Source organism: Staurois parvus, unplaced genomic scaffold (genome assembly GCF_062004578.1).
Source record: "Staurois parvus isolate SC_StPar_1 unplaced genomic scaffold, SC_StPar_1.0 ptg000444l, whole genome shotgun sequence".
NCBI lineage: Eukaryota > Metazoa > Chordata > Amphibia > Anura > Ranidae > Staurois > Staurois parvus.
In genome coordinates, this window is record NW_028318240.1 from 2,763,509 (window position 1) to 2,784,553 (window position 21,045).

The 21,045-nt window shown below is 44.7% G+C and overlaps 1 protein-coding gene across 1 annotated transcript in view; it reads left to right on the top strand.

The window, feature by feature from the left end:
- LOC149453954 (uncharacterized) overlaps positions 1-21,045 on the top strand; it is a 39,339-nt gene that overhangs the window by 2,295 nt on the left and 15,999 nt on the right. The window contains exon 2 of the mRNA XM_089687991.1: positions 4,509-4,674. Within this exon, the coding sequence (XP_089544117.1) occupies positions 4,509-4,674 (166 nt within the window). The remainder of the gene's footprint in view (positions 1-4,508; positions 4,675-21,045) is intronic.

Consider the following 21,045-nt stretch of genomic DNA (forward strand, 5'->3'; position numbering starts at 1 on the left):
GTGTTCCTGGTTCTTTTTTGTGCTTCTTTTGGTAAGTTTTCCCTTTATTCAAATGAACTATTTTTTGTTTAATGAAATAATTTTTGGCTTCTAAAGTATCGCAAAAAATGTGTTAAAAATCAAAAACTAATTGAAACCATCTAAACATTGTATTACATTGGGGTCCAGTTGCCTATCACAGATTGTATGTATTTCGTCATATGTTGTTTCTGCTGTTTCTGCTGTTTTAGGCTATTCTTTTTTTATTTTTTGCTTGAACAGTTTATTGTTTGTTGGGGTACATTTTGCAGCAGATCTTTAATGCAATTATATCTCAGTATTTAGTTACATATTTAGTAAATAATATTTGGAGATTTCCCAGCACAAGCCACATGTGGCAAATTTCCATGTGGGATGTCACTTTTGCAACATAGAAATGATTTGCTAAGGGCTAAGGTCAATCTACACTGGATCTGACGTGATAAGAATTGCAGATTTTGGTGCCTAATTACTTTTGTGTTAATGCACGTATGGCATTTAGAGGTGTACACATGTAAACTGCTGCTGGCTGGAATATTCTGTTATTCTAGCCACTTGAATAAATGTACATGCATATGCACATGTGTAAACACGTATGTATGTGAATTATGTCAGTATAGTAAGCTCCTCTACAGACATGTTTGGGGCCTTTTTTTATGCCTCTGAGTGTTGCTCTAGCTTTCCTCTGATGCAGCTGGCTAATAAAATAGATTACCCACGTAACCCTCATGGGACTACATTTTGTATTTAACAATGCAACTTTTTGGGACACTGGATCACTATATTTGAGTGCTAAAGCCACGGCATTTTAAAGTCCCCTTCTGGGCTCCTTCAGTTTTGGATTCACTGTTAACTGGATCAACAGGATGCTTTGTTTCTCTTTACGGGTCGACCCTGATGTTTGATAAGTTTCCTCCTGTTTCCATGCACATTATAACTGATTACAGTCATATACCAAAAATACAGTCTGGATGGACTTAGGCTGGCCATACATTATACAATATACTTGAGATTTTTGGTTTAGATTTACCAAAAACCATATAATAGGAGGTCAAACCTAAACAACACTTTCAATTGTATCCAATTAGACAGGCCCTTGCACTACATAGTTGAAGGTAAATCTAAAGGAAATTGGGCAGAAAATTGTATAGTGTATGGCCAGCCTTAGTGTGACATATACTCACCGGCCACTTTATTAGGTACACCTGTTCAATTGCTTGGTAACACAAATTGCTAATCAACCAATCACATGGCAGCAAGTCAATGCATTTAGGCATCTAGACGTGGTGAAGACAATTTGCTGAATTTCAAACCGAGCATCAGAATGGGGAAGAAAGGGGATTTAAGCGACTTTGACCGTGGCATGGTCGTTAGTGCCAGATGGGCTGGTGTGAGTATTTCAATACCTGCTGATCTACTTGGATTTTCACGCACAACCATCTCTAGGGTTTACAGACAATGGTCCGAAAAAGAGAAAAAATCCAGTTAGTGACAGTTGTGTGGATAAAAACGCCTTGTTGAGGTCAGAGGTCAGAGGAGAATATGCAGACTGGTTTGAGATGATAGAAAGGCAATAGTAACTCAAATAACCAATTGTTACAACCAAGATATGCAGAATTCCATCTCTGAATGCACAACACGTCAAAACCTTGATGGGCTACAGCAGCAGAAGACCACACCTGGTGCCAGTGTACCCATCTTGTAGTGGCTACTTCAATCAGGATAATGCATCATGTCACGAAGCTCAAATCATCTCAAACTGGATTCTTGAACATGACAATGAATTTACTGTACTCCAATGGTCTCTACTGTCACCAGATCTCAATCCAAAAGAGCACCGTTAGGATGTGGTGGAATGGGAGATTCACATCATGGATGTGCAGCTGACAAATCTGCAGCAACTGCATGATGCTAACATGTTAATATGGACGAAAATCTCTGAGGAATGTTTCCAACACCTTGTTGACACCTTGTTGAATCTATGCCATGAAGAATGAAGGCAGTTCTGAAGTCAAAAGGGGGTCCAACCCAGTACTAGCAAGGTGTACCCAATAAAGTGGCTGGTGAGTGTATATTTTGGACTCTTGTGGGCTATGAGTCACCTCTTTCTTTGAGTATTAAAAATGTATGATTGATTGTAGGCATTAGGAATATTTTAACAGTATAACATACGTGATTTATTGCATCATGTTTTTGTGAAGGGGTTTTCCTAGTGTGAGGACTCGAGCATCTATGATTAGTCTTTAGTGATAAAGTCATTACAGCTTTGGACAGTTATAGAGACTTGGGTATAAACTGTATTTGGATAAATGTTTGACTGCCAGTGTCCATTTATAATGATATATTATGCATGCAGTTTTGAGGCCTCCTGTTTCAAGGTACTTGTACATGGAGTACAAAACGACATTACTAGGCAGATACCTACAAGGTGTGCCTGCCATGTTTCTAAGTTTGAATCTCTATATGGTATACATCTTGGCATGTACTACAGCATATTTGATACGACTGCTGTTTCATGAATGTGCAAAACCTGATTATTGGATATTTTAAGGACATTCACTTGGCTGGTACACAAGAGTACATTCACTTGGCTGGTACACCAGAGTAAATTCACTTGGCTGGTACACCAGAGTACATATGCCTTGTCTGTATGTCCACCCATCTATGGTCTTTGAACCCAGTAGTTGCACATACCTTCCAGAGAGGCTAAGCCTTTTGGTCTTGAGCTTACTGTTATTATTATTATTATTATACAGTATTTATAAAGCACCAACAGTTCGCTCAGCGCTGTACATTACAAAGGGAGACAGAACATGCGACAGTACGAAAACAATACAATGTGATACACGAGGGGTTCAAGGGCCCTACTCTTTCAAGCTTACAATCTAGGAGGGAGGGGATAGTGGCACAGGAGGAGATAGCTGTGGGGAGTGGAGTGGTAGGAAAAGTGGAAGAGGTCGGCAAATTAGCAGGGGGTGGGGTAGGCTTCCCTAAAGAGATGGGTTTTCAGGGTGCTCCTAAATGAGAGGAGAGTAGGTGATAGTCTGATGGAGTGGGGTAGGGAGTTCCAGAGGATGGGTGACGCCCTGCAGAAATCCTGGAGGTGGGCGTGGGAGGAGGAGACTAGGGAACTAGAGAGAAGGAGGTCTTGTGAGGAGCGGAGAGTGCGTGTTGGGCGGTACTTGGATATTAGGTCAGTGATGTAGTTTGGGGCAGTATGATGGACAGCTTTGTACGTCAGTGTTAGGATTTGATCCATTGGGCAATCGGAAGCCAGTGGAGGGATTGGCAGAGGGGGGTGGCGGAGATGGAGCGGTTGGTAAGGTGAATGAGTCTGGCAGCCGTATTCAGGATCGACTGAAGTGGGGATAGCCTGTGGCGAGGCAGGACAGAGAGGAGGGAGTTGCAGTAATCGAGTCGTGATATGATGAGGGAGTAGATGAGTTGTTTAGTGGTTTCTGGGGTTAGGAAAGTGCGGATTTTGGAAATGTTGCGGAGGTGGAGTCTGCATGAGATAGTTAGTGATTGGACCTGGGGCTGGAAGGATAGGTTGGAGTCCAGAATGACACCAAGTACTCTGGCCTGCGGGGCGGGCCTGATAGTGGCATTGTTGGACGTGATGGAGAAGTCAATGGGAAGTGGTGTGCGAGCTGGGGGGAAGACTAGGAGCTCAGTTTTGGAGAGGTTCAGTTTAAGGAAGTGGAGCGACATCCAGTCTGATATGTCGTTTAGTAGGTTTGTGATTCGGGCGGAGACTGAGGGGGTAAGGCGAGGCGTAGAGATTCATTATGCTCACTAACATAAGAGTTCTACCACATGATATCTTGCTTCTTGCTTCTTTTGGATGCCCAGGCCTACCATTGTGGAAAAGCCCCTATAAGCGGCAAAAAGAAAAATACACAAGCTGGTTGTTTTTTCGACCTTAAATACTGATGATGAACAATGTCGGGGTACAATGGGGGTCATATCCATATTGGGTGTGTTTGTTTTTAAGTTGGACCACAGTCGTTTAATGTGTGTGCTATATCATATGTTTAGTTATATAAAAATTGAATGTATTAATGTAAATGGAATAAAATCCCAGAAACAAACACGGAGGAAAAAATGGTAGTGTTTTAATAACATATTAAATAAAGGTGTTAGCCAGTGCATTCCAACGGGAAACAAATATAAAAGTGCTAAAGGTTAAACCTGGGTGGTGAAGCTTTAATGTAAAAAGGCTTATAAAAGAGAAAAAAATGGCCTTTAAAATAAAATAAGGCCAAGGGGTCATTGTCAGCATTCCAACACTACAAGAAACACAATGAGAATGTAAGAGCGCAATCTATGAAAGAGCGCAAAACTACGATAGGCACATAGCAGAAAAGAGTGAAAAAAACTATCAAGAAATGTTATAAATATATTGGCCCCATAAAGGAGGGTCAGGGGAAGTTGGTTGACAAAGAGATGGCAACTGTACTAATGCATTCTCCCCCTCATTTTCTAAACAGGAAAAGGAGGGTTACAACAACCATGCTTGTATAGTTAGTAACACATCACAGAATGGACCCCTGTGGCTTACAGAAGCCAGCGTCCAAAACAGACTTGAAAAACTTAATGCAAATAAATCACCAGGACCAGATGGATTACACCCGAGAGTCCGTAGCCCCCCTGGAGGTATTCCCGAGTGTAGCTCGGGGTAAAGTTTCAGTACCACAAGCGGTAACCCCGAGCTACACTCGGGCTTACCATGCGGCGTTGCTCCGCGATCCCTCGATCACTTACCTTGTCCTGCGCTCCCGCGATGTCCCTCCTGCAGTATCCCCTGTAATGTAATCTGGCGGATGCCGGCATCTGTCATCTGGGTTCCATCCTCTGCGAGCGTCGGGACGTACGGAGGACGGAACGGCGGGAAATTTGAAAATGACAAAAAGTGACATTCACAAAAATCACTAAAAATCACATAGTATAACATTCCTGTATCAAACCATTTCACATACATTATGTCCCGAGTGCTTTGTCCGGCGCCCTGCCTGCATTTTTACTGTTCTTTCTGCCTGGAAACTGAGAAACGTCCATGGCGTCCAAAAAGCGTCCCTTTAGGTCAAAAGCGGTTTTAGACCGGCTAGAGAACAGCGATAGTAAATCAGAACCACTTGCAGAAATGAATGATAATGATTTGTGGGGAAAATTCGTCATCAGACACTGAAAGCAATTTTGCGACTTTGCTCAGCGATGTGCGAACTTGACGCTATATTTCAAATTTCAGTGTTTTTGGTTTGATTAGATTATTGAATTCAATTTATTATTATTATATTACTATTTTTTATGATTATTTATTAAATTATAATTTATGATTTCGTGTTTCAAGTTTTAACATCCCCGGGATGTTTACTAGACTCTTGTTTGGACAGATTTCAGTGAGTTATTCCTAAGAATTAAAGGCCTACAATATAAAACGCCAAATTTCCATGCAAAATAATGGTACCGCTTTCAGCACCAAAAATCTGAAATAATCATACCGCCAGGGAGGTTAAAGAACTTAGCCAGGTTATAGCCAGACATTTATTCCTAATTTTTATGGTCAGTTTAAGGATTGGAATGGTACCAGCTGATTGGCGTAAGCAAACATGATACCAATATTCAAAAATGGGCAAAGTTATATACCTGAAAAATTCAGGCCAGTCAGTCTAACATTAATAGCATGTAAACTATTAGAGAGGATGATAAAGGGACTATATTCAAGAATTTGCACATGAAAACAGCATCATTAGTAGTGACCAACATGGATTTATGAAAAATCATTCTTTCCAGACCAATCTGTTCTACGAGGAAATGAGCTGCCATCTTGATAAGGGAAGGCTGGTGGATGTGGTGTATCGGAATTTAGCAAAAAAGCATTTGATACAGTTCCCCATAAACCCTAATTTACAAATTGAGGTCTGTAGCCATGGACCATATGGTTTGTACATGGATAAAAAATTGGTTACACGGGCGCATACAAAGGGTGGTGATAAATAGCATGTCCACAGAATGGTTTGGAGTGGTAAGTGGTGTACCCGAAGGCTTGGTCCTGGGACCTATTCTGTTTAACTTATTTATATATGATACAGAGGTTGGTATTAATAGCTCAATCTTGGTGTTTGCAGATGATACAAAGCCAAGCAGGGCAATAACTTCATAGCCGGATATAGAAACCCCTAAATAAAGGGATATTGGCTCAACTTCCTCTCCTTGGCTCGGGTATATAAAGTGGGGGGAGCTGCTAGGTTGGCAGATGCATGGGAACAGCTAGCTATGAAGCACCCCATTTGGTGGTAGTAAGATAGCCACATGCTTCCCCTCAGTGGGCCCCAGCTTGGGCCTGGTTCAGCAATGTCAGGGTAATGAGCAGCGAAAGCAGCTATTGCAAAGAAGCCGCCACTGGGAGCCAGTCATGTGTCGGGACCTATTTTCAGGGTGCTCCAGTCCGGTCACATTATCTCCCCAATGGCCAGCTTTAGTGGAGAGGAAAGAGCGCAGTCAATATCTGCAATGTCTGTGTGGTGACATCACTCATAGGCTCAATATGGGGCATCCATTGTCAGTGGTCCTTCCTCTCCCCTGAAGCCGCCACTGGGAGCCAATCACGTGATTGGACCGGAGCACCCTCTGAATAGGTAAATATAAGCATTTTCCTTCTACAGAGTCGTTATTTTAGGATTTAAATGGGTGGGGATGGGTGGGGGCAGGTTTAGGCTTAGTTAGTAATAGCTTGAATGTCTACTTTCATTTACAGAGCAGCATATAGATAGATGACCACATGGTATAGGAAATGTACAGAGTGAGGTGTAAAAGATGAACTTAGGAAGGGATTGAACGTTGGGATCCTATCTAGTTGCGCTCCTTCCCCTTCACCTCACGGCCTTCTATGGTGTGGGGGGGGAGGGGGGTGTGATGCTTCGGCGTCTGGCAGAGAGGGCGAGAGACACATGCTACCCCCCTCTGTCATACTTCCTCGATAACTTAAGTTACGTTTTGTAGCACTTCACATCCTCCTCTTAGTTCTCTAAGTTGTTGTTTGGGGTCTGCCCCCTCATTCTTATGTGTTCCACTTCCATGCCAGGTTTTTTTGTTTTTTTTTCCTTTCTTTTTGTCTGACTTACTCTCGTTATATGGCTAGATGCTTCTAGCAAACTGTTGTATAGATATAACCCATGCTTTTGTCTATGTTTATGTTTTTCGATGCTCAATAAATCTTTATTGGGAAAAAAAAAGATGAAGACACTGACCTGCATTGCCAAATTACTGTTTCGGTGCCTCCAGACTCCACCTCCTAGGAAGGGGGTCCTATAGAAGCTTGTGCTTCTATCTGGTACAGACTGCCGGCCACTTGTGGGACAACCACTGCTGCTGCCTGCATCTGAGATTTGACATTAGGGATGTTAAAGTTAAAAGCAATCTGTATATACTGTGAAAAATATATTAACCCCTTACTGTGCACAGGGAGAGAGAACACACAGAATCGTTGCGAGAAAGATCTCTCGTCTATTGAGAATGTTACTACGGATGTAGTACAGCTTAGAGATAGGAATTAGATTACAAGGTCACAGTTGGCTATACACTTAAGAATAATGAGAGCGCAGCTGAAGAAAATAATTTTTAAAGAAGAACCCTGCGGGTATAACAAATATTAAATAAATAAAGTCTCTAAAGCATATAGTAGCTCTGAGTGAGGCCAGCTGGCTCATTACCCTCCTTTTTGTCCATTCCTGGACAGGGAACAGGCTGTGGGAGAACTACGCAGACAACAGTACGACGTCCTGTATAAACTGTCTATAATATAGAAACAGGACTGCAATTCTCGGTGTGGCCTGTATACACTGTCTATAATAGAGGAAAAGGACTGCAACTCTCAGCCTGGCCTGTATACACTGTCTATAATAAAGGAACAGGACTGCAACTCCCAGCGTGGTCTGTATACACTGTCTATAATACAGGAACAAGACTGCAACTCCCAGCGTGGCCTGTATACACTGTCTATAATAATGGAACAAGACTGCAACTCCCAGCGTGGCCTGTATACACTGTCTATAATAATGGAACAGGACTGCAACTCCCAGCATGGTCTGTATACACTGTCTATAATACAGGAACAAGACTGCAACTCCCAGCGTGGTCTGTATACACATTCTATAATATAGGAACAGGACTGCAACGCCCAGCGTGGCCTGTATACCCTGTCTATAATACAAGAATGGGACTGCAACTCCCCGCGTGGCCTGTATACACTGTCTATAATACAGGAACAGGACTGCAACTCCTAGCGTGACCTGTATACACTGTCTATACTACAGGAACAGGACTGCAACTCCCAGCGTGGCCTGTATACACTGTCTATACTACAGGAACAGGACTGCAACTCCCAGCGTGGCCTGTATACACTGTCTATAATACAGGAACAGGACTTCAACTCCCAGCGTGGCCTGTATACACTGTCTATAATACAGGAATGTGACTGCAACTCCCAGTGTGGCCTGTATAGACTGTCTATAATACAGGAATGTGACTGCAACTCCCAGTGTGGCCTGCTTACACTGTCTATAATACAGGAATGGGACTGCAACTCCCAGCGTGGCCTGCATACACTGTCTATAATACAGGAACAGGACTGCAACTCTTAGCGTGGCCTGTATACACTGTCTATAATACAGGAACAGGACTGCAACTCTTAGCGTGGCCTGTATACACTGTCTATAATAGAGGAACAGGACTGCAACTCTTGGCGTGGCCTGTATAGACTGTCTATAATACAGGAATGGGACTGCAACTCCCAGCGTGGCCTGCATACACTGTCTATAATACAGGAACAGGACTGCAACTCTTGGCGTGGCCTGTATACACTGTCTATAATACAGGAATGATACTGCAACTACTAGCGTGGCCTGTATACACTGTCTATAATACAGGAATGATACTGCAACTACTAGCGTGGCCTGCATACACTGTCTATAATACAGGAACAGGACTGCAACTCTTGGCGTGGCCTGTATACACTGTCTATAATACAGGAACAGGACTACAACTCCCAGCATGGCCTGTATACACTGTCTATAATACAGGAACAAGACTGCAACTCCCAGCGTGGCCTGTATACACTGGCTATAATATAGGAAGAGTACTGCAACACCCAGCGTGGCCTTTATACACTGTCTATAATTCAGGAACAGGACTGCCACGCCCAGCGTGGCCTGTACAGGAACAGGACTGCAACTCCCAGAGTGGTCTGTATACACTGTCTATAATACAGGAACAGGACTGCAACTCCCAGCGTGGTCTGTATTCACTGTCTATAAGACAGGAAGAGGACTGCAACTCCCAGCATGGCCTGTATACACTGTATGTTATAGGGATAAAGGCTACAATTCCATCCCAGTGTGGATGGAAAGTATATTATGGAAAATTGGATTACAACTCCCAGCATAACCCATTTATTTATTATTTGTATTTAGCAAAGTCACCTCATTGCATGTTGTGGGAACATGGGCTGCACACCCAGGATGATTTATATTTATATTATATTATGGGAACTGGGACTACAACTCCTTTTTATACCGTTTAGTATTATTTGAGAAAATTGGGTAAGGCTTTAATCACACTTGTGCGACTTGTCATGCGACTTCATGACAAGTCATAGCCCATTGTTTTTAATAGCACCCTTTCAGATCTATGTGACTTAAAGTCACAGCGAATTTGAAAAATGTTCCTGCACTTCTTTGAGTGTCAGAGTGTAAAGTCACATCAAAGTAGCACCAAAAGTCCCACTCCAAAGCCGCACTGGAAATCGTGCCACTTTAGAGTCACACAAGTGTGAAAGGAGCCCATGTATTAATTATTTAATACCCCATCTAGTGAATGCAAATTAAAATTTTGTTATATGCTTTTTCGTGACAAAATATTATCAATTCTTATTTTATATTATGTAAATTTGGACTGCAAAAGTCTCCATTGCCGTCTCATTGGAGAGCCTGGAACTGAAGACAGCAGTTTTGCCAGCCTAGAATAGAGGCAATCGGGGACCAGAATGTCCCCGACATCTCTATGGCATAGGAAACGGTAAGCAGCAAGTATTTTGTCACTTCCAATTTTGCCGGATATGAACAAGTCCATTTTTGGCTTGGGAAAGCATCTGATCACACCGATGTTTAGACCTAACTGTCACTGACATCCCCAGTGACAACAATACAGTGATCAGTGCTAATAAAAAGCACTGACACTGAACTAGTGGCACTGGGAAGGAAGGGGTTAACTTTTGGGCGATCAGAGGGTTAACTGTGTGCTGTGTGTGTTTAACCTTGGAGACATGCTGTTTTGTATTTCTATGCTGGCAGGAGAGAGACCTGTGTTTACACACAGGTCTGTCCCCTGTCAGGTTTGCATGGCGATCGCCAGGTGCCGGTGGGCAATCTCCGGCCGGGACCCATTGATTGACATGCCTAGCCGCCAATGGCGGCATGGGCACGGCAGCATGCACGCCCTCTACCCGTAAATGCAAATCACGTATATATACACATGAGTTTGCGCAGCCCTGCATCCCTGTAGCAGTATTTCTGCTATAGGGTGGCGGGCAACTGGTTAAAAAGTGACATGTTATGTATGTATTTACTCAGTGTAACACCATAATTTACCAAAACAATATGTATTATACTGTATTTTTGTGCATTAAAATTCATTAAAGTTTACAAAAAATAAATTGCATTCGAAAAACAGCTGTGCAAATACCATGTGACATTAACTAGCTGCCGACCACAGATAGCCGAATGACGGCTGCACTGCGGCCGGCCAGTTCTGGCTGGACATCATATGACGTCCTCCCAGAACGCGCTCTCCTGCGCGCCCCAGGGGGCGCGCACCCGGCGATCTCCGTGATCGCTGTGTCCTACGGACACAGCTGATCACGTGATGTGGTAAAAGGCCAATCACAGCGGCCTTTTACCACGTGATCAGCGGTGTCCAATGACACGCTGATCAGAGGAAAATGCAAGTGCCGGTTCTCGGCTGCACTTTCCTCACGCTGTCAGATCGTGAGGAAAGTACTGCCGAGAACCGGCAGTTGTCAGAGCGGGGATCGGCACCGATCATCAGGGCACTGATGATCAGTGCCCTGATGATCGGTGCCCAGCAGTGCCACCTGCAAGCTCCGCCCACCTGTGCCCAGCAGTGCGCCCACTAGCTCCGCCCAGCTGTGCTCAGCAGATCACCCACCTGTGCCCAGCAGTGCACCCACCTGTGCCACTCTGCAGTGTCACACACCTGTGCCCAGAAGTGCCACCCACCTGTGCCCAGCAGTGCCACCCACCTGTGCCCACCTGTGCCACCCACCTGTGCCCACCCACCAGTGCCACCCACCAGTGCCACCCACCAGTGCTGCCAGTCAGTGTCACCAGTCAGTGCCCAGGGGTTGTGCCAGTCAGTGCCGCCAGTCAGTGCCCAGCAGTGATGCCAGTCAGTGCCGTCTATCAGTACCCATCATCAGTGTCACCTATCAGTGCCGCCTATCAGTGATGCATATTAGTGCCGCCTATCCGTGACACCTCATTAGTGCTGTCTATCAGTGCCGCCTATCCGTGCCACCTCATTAGTGCTGTCTATCAGTGCCGCCTATCCGTGCCACCTCATTAGTACTGCCTATCAGTGCCCTTTAGTGCTGCCTATCAGTGCCCATCAGTGCCGCCTATCAGTGCCCATCAGTGCTGCCTCATCAACGCACATCAGTGAAGGAGAAAAATTACCTGTTTGAAAAAATTTATAATAGAAACAAAGAAACTTTTTTTTTTTCAAATTTTTTGCAATTTTTGTATTTATAGCGCAAAAAGTAAAGCGCCCAGTGGCGATTAAATACCACCAAAAGAAAGCTCTATTTGTGAGAAAAAAATGATCAAAATTTCATATGGGTACAATGTTGCATGACCGCGCAATTGTCAATCAAAGTGCGGCAGCGCTGAAAGCTGAAAATTGGCCTGGTAAATAAGGGGGTATAAGTGCCTGGTAGGCAAGTGGTTAAAAACAAAATGAAAAACCCACCATTTTATTCTCTAGGGTCTCTGCTTAAAAAATACAGATTTTTAAATGTAAATAAAATGTAAAAAAAAAATGTCGGAAAAGGCCTGGTCTCAGGACCGGATCTAGCCTGCCTGATGTGGGAATGCAATAAAAAAATGCCGGGGGGGGGGGGGGGGGGGGGCAAAGAATGGGAGATCAGCAGGGCAGTGTACAGGAGGCAGCAGGGCAGAGAGCAGGGGTCAGCAGAGCTGAGGACAGGGGTCAGCAGGGCAGGGGTCACTACTGGCAGGGCAGAGGACAGGGGTCACTGCTGGCAGGGCAAGAGGACAGGGGTCACTGCTGGCAGGGCAGAGGACACGGGTCACTGCTGGCAGGGCAGAGGATAGGGGTCACTGCTGGCAGGGCAGAGGACATGGGTCACTGCTGGCAGGGCAGAGGACATGGGCCTGTTTTGGCAGGACAGAGGACAGGAGTCACTGCTGGCAGGGCAGAGGACAGGAGTCAGTTTTGGCAGGGCAGAGGACAGTAGTCACTGCTGGCAGGGCAGAGGACATGGGTCACTGCTGGCAGGGCAGAGGACACGGGTCAGTTTTGGCAGGGCAGAGGACAGGAGTCACTGCTGGCAGGGCAGAGGACAGGGCTCAGTTTTGGCAGGGCAGAGGACACAGGTCCGTTTTGGCAGGGCAGAGGACACAGGTCAGTTTTGGCAGGGCAGAGGACAGGAGTCACTGCTGGCAGGGCAGAGGACAGGGCTCAGTTTTGGCAGGGCAGTGGACAGAGGACAGAGGTCACTGCTGGCAGGGCAGAGGACAGGGGTCACTGCTGGCAGGGCAGAGGACAGGAGTCACTGCTGGCAGGGCAGAGGACACAGGTCAGTTTTGGCAGGGCAGAGGACGGAGGTCACTGCTAGCAGGGCAGAGGACAGGGCTCAGTTTTGGCAGGGCAGAGCACAGGGCTCAGTTTTGGCAGGGCAGAGGACAAGGGTCACTGCTGGCAGGGCAGAGGACATGGGCCTGTTTTGGCAGGACAGAGGACAGGAGTCACTGCTGGCAGGGCAGAGGACAGGAGTCAGTTTTGGCAGGGCAGAGGACAGTAGTCACTGCTGGCAGGGCAGAGGACATGGGTCACTGCTGGCAGGGCAGAGGACACGGGTCAGTTTTGGCAGGGCAGAGGACAGGAGTCACTGCTGGCAGGGCAGAGGACAGGGCTCACTTTTGGCAGGGCAGAGGACACAGGTCAGTTTTGGCAGGGCAGAGGACACGGGTCAGTTTTGGCAGGGCAGAGGACAGGAGTCACTGCTGGCAGGGCAGAGGACAGGGCTCAGTTTTGGCAGGGCAGTGGACAGAGGACAGAGGTCACTGCTGGCAGGGCAGAGGACAGGAGTCACTGCTGGCAGGGCAGAGGACACAGGTCAGTTTTGGCAGGGCAGAGGACAGAGGTCACTGCTAGCAGGGCAGAGGACAGGGCTCAGTTTTGGCAGGGCAGAGCACAGGGCTCAGTTTTGGCAGGGCAGAGCACAGGGCTCAGTTTTGGCAGGGCAGAGCACAGGGCTCAGTTTTGGCAGGGCAGAGGACAAGGGTCACTGCTGGCAGGGCAGAGGACATGGCTCCATTTGGAAGGGCAGAGGACAGGGGTCACTGCTGGCAGGCCACTCAGCAGAGCTCCTTCTCCCATCCCTGTACTACACACAGCCTGGGCACAGGCAGCAGAACTCCTCCTTACCACACAGATAGCTTTGGCTTTGGCGGGCACAACTAAAATCTGGGGGGGCATAGCCAATCCCAGCACCCCCACTCTAGCCATGCCTGCTCTTCAATTAGTTAAGACAGTGGAAACAACAGGGCACATGTATTGGGGTATTTATGATGATATTTGAACGTATTACAGTGCATTTGTTACTGCCATGCTTCCAATGTCTATATTAGGCTTATACTCCATAAAAATAAAACTTTTTAATATTTTCATGTTATTGCAGCTGTTTGATTTTTGGATTACACCGTAGCTTTCTGTACATGGTCTGTGCACATTGTATATCATGGGAATGGCAACTCTCAGCAAATCTCTATATGCTTTCATACAGGGGCGGACTGACAACTCATGGGGCCCCCGGGCAATAGGGGATCATGGGGCCCCTGTGTCCTTGCCCAAATTCAAAAAAGCCTATGAAAAAGGTACCAGGGGCATTTCATGGGGCCCCCTACTGACCCCGGGCCCTCGGGCAGTGCCCGAGTTTCCAAATGGTCAGTCCGCCCCTGCTTTCATACATTCTATACAGTATAAAATTGTCCCAAAAGTGCTCACAATCAGTTATATAGAATGGAATCCACCCTTGCCCACTTTTTCCCCAACAGCTAGCAGAAGCTTTCCAATGGCGAGAGATCCCCCCAATCCAGGCCAATAGGAATTCACAGAAAGGACACAGCATGTTTTAGGTTAAAAATTGCATTCAGCAAACATACATTTTTTAGGGCCTATAAACTGACATTTCCTTTAAACCTACACCTATTTTATTGCACAACTACGTTGTTAACTATATAACTGGTTTATCGGTTTTGTTCCAGAGGAAGGCTAAACAAGCCCTCTACTCTATTTTATTTCATTGGAGGAAACAAATATTGTTCTGGGCTAAGCAAATACAAGTAGGATCCAACCCGCAGCTCAGATATTGTTCTATAGTATCTATAACTGTGGATGCTATTAGAAAATCATCCAATCTCTTTTCAAATTTTGTCAATTTTTCCATGACTACATTTTGTGGTAAGCCATTCCGCAACTTACCTGCTCTTAACCCCTTGCCTACTGGACACTTCTACCCCCTTCCTGCCCAGGCCAGTTTCCAGCTTTCAGCGCTGTTGCACTTTGAATGACAATTGCGTGGTCATGCAACACTGTACGCATATGAAATTTTTATCATTTTTTTTTCACACAAATAGAGCTTTCTGTTGCTGGTATTTAATCACCACTGGGTGTTTTATTTTTTGCGCTATAAACGAAAAAATAGCAAAAAAAAAGAAAAAGTGTTTCTTTGTTTCTATTATAAAATGTAGCAAACAGGTCATTTTTCTCCATCACTGATGTGCGTTGATGAGGCTGCACTGATAGGCAGCACTGATGGGCAGCACGGATGAGGTGGCATGGATAGGCAGCACTGATGGGCACTGATGAGGTGGCATGGATAGGCAGCACTAATGGGCACTGATGAGGTGGCATGGATAGGCAGCACTGATGAGCACTGATGATACTGAACTGATAGGTGGCACTGATAGGCGGAACTGCTGGGCATTGATGGGTGGCACCGATGGGCACAGGTGGGCTGCACTGATGGGTGGCACTGATGGACACTGATCATCAGGGCACTGATCATCACTCCCGTGATGATCAGTACCGATCCCTTCGCTGACAATTGCTGGTCCTCGGCAGTGACAGTGTGAAGAAAGTGCTGGCGATAACCGGCAACTGTATTTACCCGGTGATCTGCTGTGTTAGTGGACATAGCTGATCACGCGGTAAAAAGCCGCTGTGATTGGCCGTTTACCAAACCATGTGATCAGCTGTGTCCGTAGGACACAGCGATCACCGGCGGCTTCAAGTGCGTGCCGCTGGGGGCGTGTTCTAGAATGACATCCATGGACGTCGTCCCAGAACTAGACAACCACGCTGTAGCCATCCTTCGGCTATAGCGCGGTTGGGAACTGGTTAATGTTCTTTTACTATACTAACAATAATCAACAATCAAAAAACAATCTTCTTCTACCATATACAACTGATGTCCTCTTTCTGTACAGCCCTTGGAATAATAGGTGAATTTGCCAAATCCTTATACTCACCTTAGAGGAATTATTGCAGATTAGAGATGAACTGTACATATCCAGACATCAATCTGAACCACACTGAAATCAATTGAAGCCGAACCTTAAAAACCAGTTCTGGTAATTTTCAAGGTTAATAGGCAAAGGATTGTCAAACAAAGGGCATGGGGACCTGAACACTGCCTGGGAGAACATGTACCAATGTATAAAAATGTTTAAAATGACCATTTGGTGAGGAAAGGATATTTAGAGGGGCCTTAAAGCGGTAACAAAATGGGCCCCCAGCAGGTTTATCCCATAATGTCTATCTATCTATCCAGTCGTAGCCAACCCTTGGCGATTGCATGGACTGTCACTCGTAAGCAACTTTTTCCATGATTTCTCTTAGCAATTATTTTTACAGGGTAGGTTGCCAGGTCTTTCCCCAATCCCTACTATGCAGGAGACCTCGCATGGCAAGGGATAAAACCAGGACAATTTACAGGAGCAAATTAACCTACCAGTATAGCTTTGGAGTGTGGGAGTAAATCCACGCGAACACAGGGAGAACATGCAAACTCCAGGAGGTGCAATGGTCGGGAATTGAACCCATGACCCATTTAATGCACGGCAGATGTGCTAACTACTAAGCCACTGTGCCGCCCTATCCCATAATGTGCTAGTATGCAAAACATACTAGTACATTATGACACACTTACCTGCAAATGGAGCCCTCCAGTGCAGTGCTGTCATGGCTCCCCAGCACTTATTCACTCCACTTCCTTCCAGGTTCCCAGGCTCTGGCTCTTTGAATGGCCAGGGCCACGATGACGTCACAGCACCGCTCTCTGCATTCAATGGCATACTGTGTGCCCTGACTGCTGAGCGTCACTGCCCATGTGCGGGTGATGTCATCGGGTATTGCCGATATGAATATCTCCTAAATGGTGCACATTTAGGAGATATTCATTGTATCTACAAGTAGGCCTGATTGAATGATTATCTGTAGGTACAAGCTAGGAAAAGGGACTTTACTACCACTTTGAGGGGCAGGATTGAAAATACACAGATGATTCAAATAACATGCATGGGAGATGTCTAAGTTCCGTTGGAAAAAAAAATCATCAGATGGAATGTTTCTGAAAATCAAAGCAAAATGGCCCTTGTTCTGCTAGCTGGGATTTTAGTTGAAATCTTTTGTCCTCTGATCCCCTGCTACTCTCTCAGCTGTAATCGTCTGATGCCACAGGGGGTTCATTTGAGGGGCCTGTCATGTGTCTATTCCTGCCCATTCTGCCTTATCCTCCATTTATTTATTTAGAAACTGTATTATAGCTCCCCTGGATGAAAAAAGCTGTATGAATGGAGGATGAAGAAGGAAGGACCTCATAGGACTTCAGACTTTGAAGGCTTAAATAGTACCAAAAATATTTTAAAAAGTACAACTTTTTTATTTGTGAAAAATTGTTATGACACATAGACTTACAATACAATACATCATACAGAGTCATAGTACAGCATCAGAATATGAATGGAAGATGGTGGATAAATGAAAGGTCCACCTCCTCTATTCATAGATCATCTTTAATTCATGATTTCATTGCATTCATAATTTGTGCATTTTTTTCCTGAGACTCGACACAGAAAAATTGTACAGATTTGCTTTAGTCTTTCATTCTTTTTGATAGGCTACTACAGTGGGGCAAAAAAGTATTTAGTCAGCCACCAATTGTGCAAGTTTTCCCACTTAAACAGATGAGAGAGGCCTGTAATTGGCATCATAGGTAGACCTCAACTATGAGAGACAAAATGAGAAAAAAAATCCAGACAATCACACTGGCTGATTTGGAAAGAATTTATTTGCAAGGATTTTTGCTCACCGTTCTTGTGATCATTTTGACCCCACGGGGTGAGATCTTGCGTGGAGCCCCAGATTGAGGGAGATTATCAGTGGTCTTGTATGTCTTCCATTTTCTAATTATTGCTCCCACAATTGATTTGTTCACACCAAGCTGCTTGCCTATTGCAGATTCAGTCTTCCCAGCCTGGTGCAGGTCTACAATTTTGTTTCTGGTGTCCTTCGACAGCTCTTTGGTCTTCACCGTAGTGGAGTTTGGAGTGTGACTGTTTGAGGTTGTGGACAGGTGTCTTTTATACTGATAACAAGTTCAAACAGGTGCCATTGATACAGGTAATGAGTGCAGGACAGAGGAGCCTCTTAAAGAAGAAGGTACAGGTCTGTGAGAGCCAGAAATCTTGCTTGTTTGTAGGTGACCAAATACTTATTTTCCACCATAATTTGCAAATAAATTCTTTCCAAATCAGCCAATGTGATTGTCTGGATTTGTTTTCTCATTTTGTCTCTCATAGTTGAGGTCTACCTATGATGCCAATTACGGGCCTCTCTCATCTTTTTAAGTGGGAGAACTTGCACAATTGGTGGCTGACTAAATACTTTTTTGCCCCACTGTATCTCAGATGGAGAGAGCACTCAGTTTGCATCTGGAAAAAAATATATAATTTTTTTCTTTTTTTGGAGAGTAAAGATGAAAAATGTCACACATTTACATCATAATCTATTTGGACAGCCTACAATTTCTAAAGGACTGAGCCAGCATAATGCATCTGGAAATGAAAAATGTGTGTTTTTTAATACAAGGTTGAAAAGAGAAAAGTTTAGCAAATTTGCAGCACAGCTTTTGACAGGATATTTCTGATGGAGAGAGCAAGCAGATTACATCTTGCAATAACAAATGTGCTCTTCTTTAAACAGACTGAAGACCAGGGGTGGACTGACCATTTGGAAACCCGGGCGCTGCCCAAGGGCCCGGGGTCAGTAGTGGGCCCCATGAGATGCCCCTGGTACTTTTTTCATAGGCTTTTTTGAGTTTGGGCAAGGACACAGGGGCCCCAAGATCCCCTATTACCCGGAGGCCCCATGAGTTGTCAGTCCGCCCCTGCTGAAGACATAAACAATTTACAGATTTGCAGCACAGTTTTTAGTTCTTTTTATCCATTCTCTAATTTTTGAAAGATTGAGCAGGCACTGAATACTGAAAAATTTGTATCTTTTTGTTTGAAATTGGAAACACAGAAATTTCACACATTTGCAGCAGAGTTTTAAGCCTGATAAAAAAGACCACTATTTCTGAGGGAGAGCATAAAATCAAGGTTCAGCAGAAGACAAGGCACAAGGCAGGATTGTCCAATGTATCCGGCAGCATACTGTCCACCATCTCAGGTAGTCAATGAGAAGAGTTACAGCCAGACATAGGCAAGGTCCCAGGTTCAAGTCCAGACACTGATAATAGGTCTAATGTTGACTCATATTTGATGATACCCCACAACAAGTGGCCCGTAGGGCTGTATCAAAACCTTGAAGGAAAGAGAACAAAAAGTAGTTATCAAAGAGTGGAAAGGAGAGAGAAAGAAGGGAAGTAGACCAAATCCAGGCAGGAGTAAAAGAAGCAGTTGTATACCTGAGAGATATTTGATCTAGGGGTATGAGAGGTGTTCATTGACCATGATCCAAGACAACATGGATTTCAATAGGTGGAAGGGAATCGTAGGTGATTTCCAAGATCTAGTGATGGAGATTGTAGCTGCTTCAAATACAAATGCAATGAGCCTCCTAGTGGGTTCCAGTATCCCCTCCACTGCATGACAAACTCGTGCAGACTCCACCTCCGCAACATTGCCAAAATCCGCACGTTCCTAACTCCAGAAACCACTAAACAGCTCATCCACTCCCTCATCATATCACAACTCGACTACTGCAACTCCCTCCTCACTGGCCTGCCTTGCCGCTGGCTATCCCCGCTTCAGTCGATCCTGAATACGGCTGCCAGACTCATTCACCTTTCCAACTGCTCCGTTTCTGCCACCCCCCTCTGCCAATCCCTCCACTGGCTTCCGATTGCGCAACGGATCAAAATCCTAACGCTGACGTACAAAGCCGTCCACCATACTGCCCCGAACTACATCACTGACCTAATATCCAAGTACCGCCCAGCACGCACACTCCGCTCCTCACAAGACCTCCTTCTCTCTAGTTCCCTGGTCTCCCCCTCCCATGCCTGCCTCCAGGACTTCTCCAGGGTGTCACCCATCCTCTGGAACTCCCTGCCCCAACCCATCAGATTATCACCTACCCCCTGCTAACTTGTCAACCTCCTCCACTCTTCCTACCACTCCACCCCCCACAGCTATCTCCTCCTGTGCCACCATCCCCTCCCTCCTAGATTGTAAGCTCGAAAGAGCAGGGCCCTCATACCCCTCATGTTTTGCATTGTATTGGTATTGTTCTGTCACATGTTTTGTCCCCCTTTGTAATGTACAGCGCTGAGCGAACTATTGGCGCTTTATAAATACTGTATAATAATAATAATAATAATAATGTCCAAGTAAGGCCTGTATTGGTGATTTGGGAAGATTCTTTCACATGAACGGAAGTAAAACTTACACTGGGAATAATAGTTAAAGTCAGAACTGAATTACGCCTAATTATACCTGTTTTGTATGAAAAATCTCTCTCTTGTGCGTTCTGTAAAATTATATTTTTTTCCTTTCATGTCATGTATACTACAGGTGCAGGGGCACAATCCACTGAAAATGTAAATGAATCAGAAGCAACAGAAATACATACAGCCTCCAGTGTAACGATGAGAGAAGACACAAATACGTCCTCCAATACTGGTATTTTTTTGCATTTTTTTAAAGATAAAAAGAATGATTCTCACTTTACAGATCTGAGGACAACTGTACAACGCTTGTTTCAACTTCCATACATCTGCTACTGTACTTAGTTAAAACATTAAAAAGTCTATTAACCACTTCCTGTCCAGACACTTTCACCCCCTTCCTGTCCAGGGCAATTTTCAGCTTTCAGCGCTATCACACTTTGAATGACAATTGCGCGGTCATGCAACACTGTACCCATATGAATTTTTTATCATTTTTTTGAGACAGATAAAGCTTTATTTTGGTGGTATTTATTCACCGCTGGGATTTTTATTTTTTTTGCTATATAAATGAAAAAGTCCAAAAATTTTGAAAAAAAGTGTTTTTCTTATAAGATTTTGCAAATAAATAATATTTCATTATAAATCTTGGCTAAAATTTATTCCGTTATCTTTTTAGTAAAAAAAAATAGGCCAAATTAGTTTATAACCAAAAATTATAATTTTTAAACAATTCTTTTTACATTTTTAATTTATTT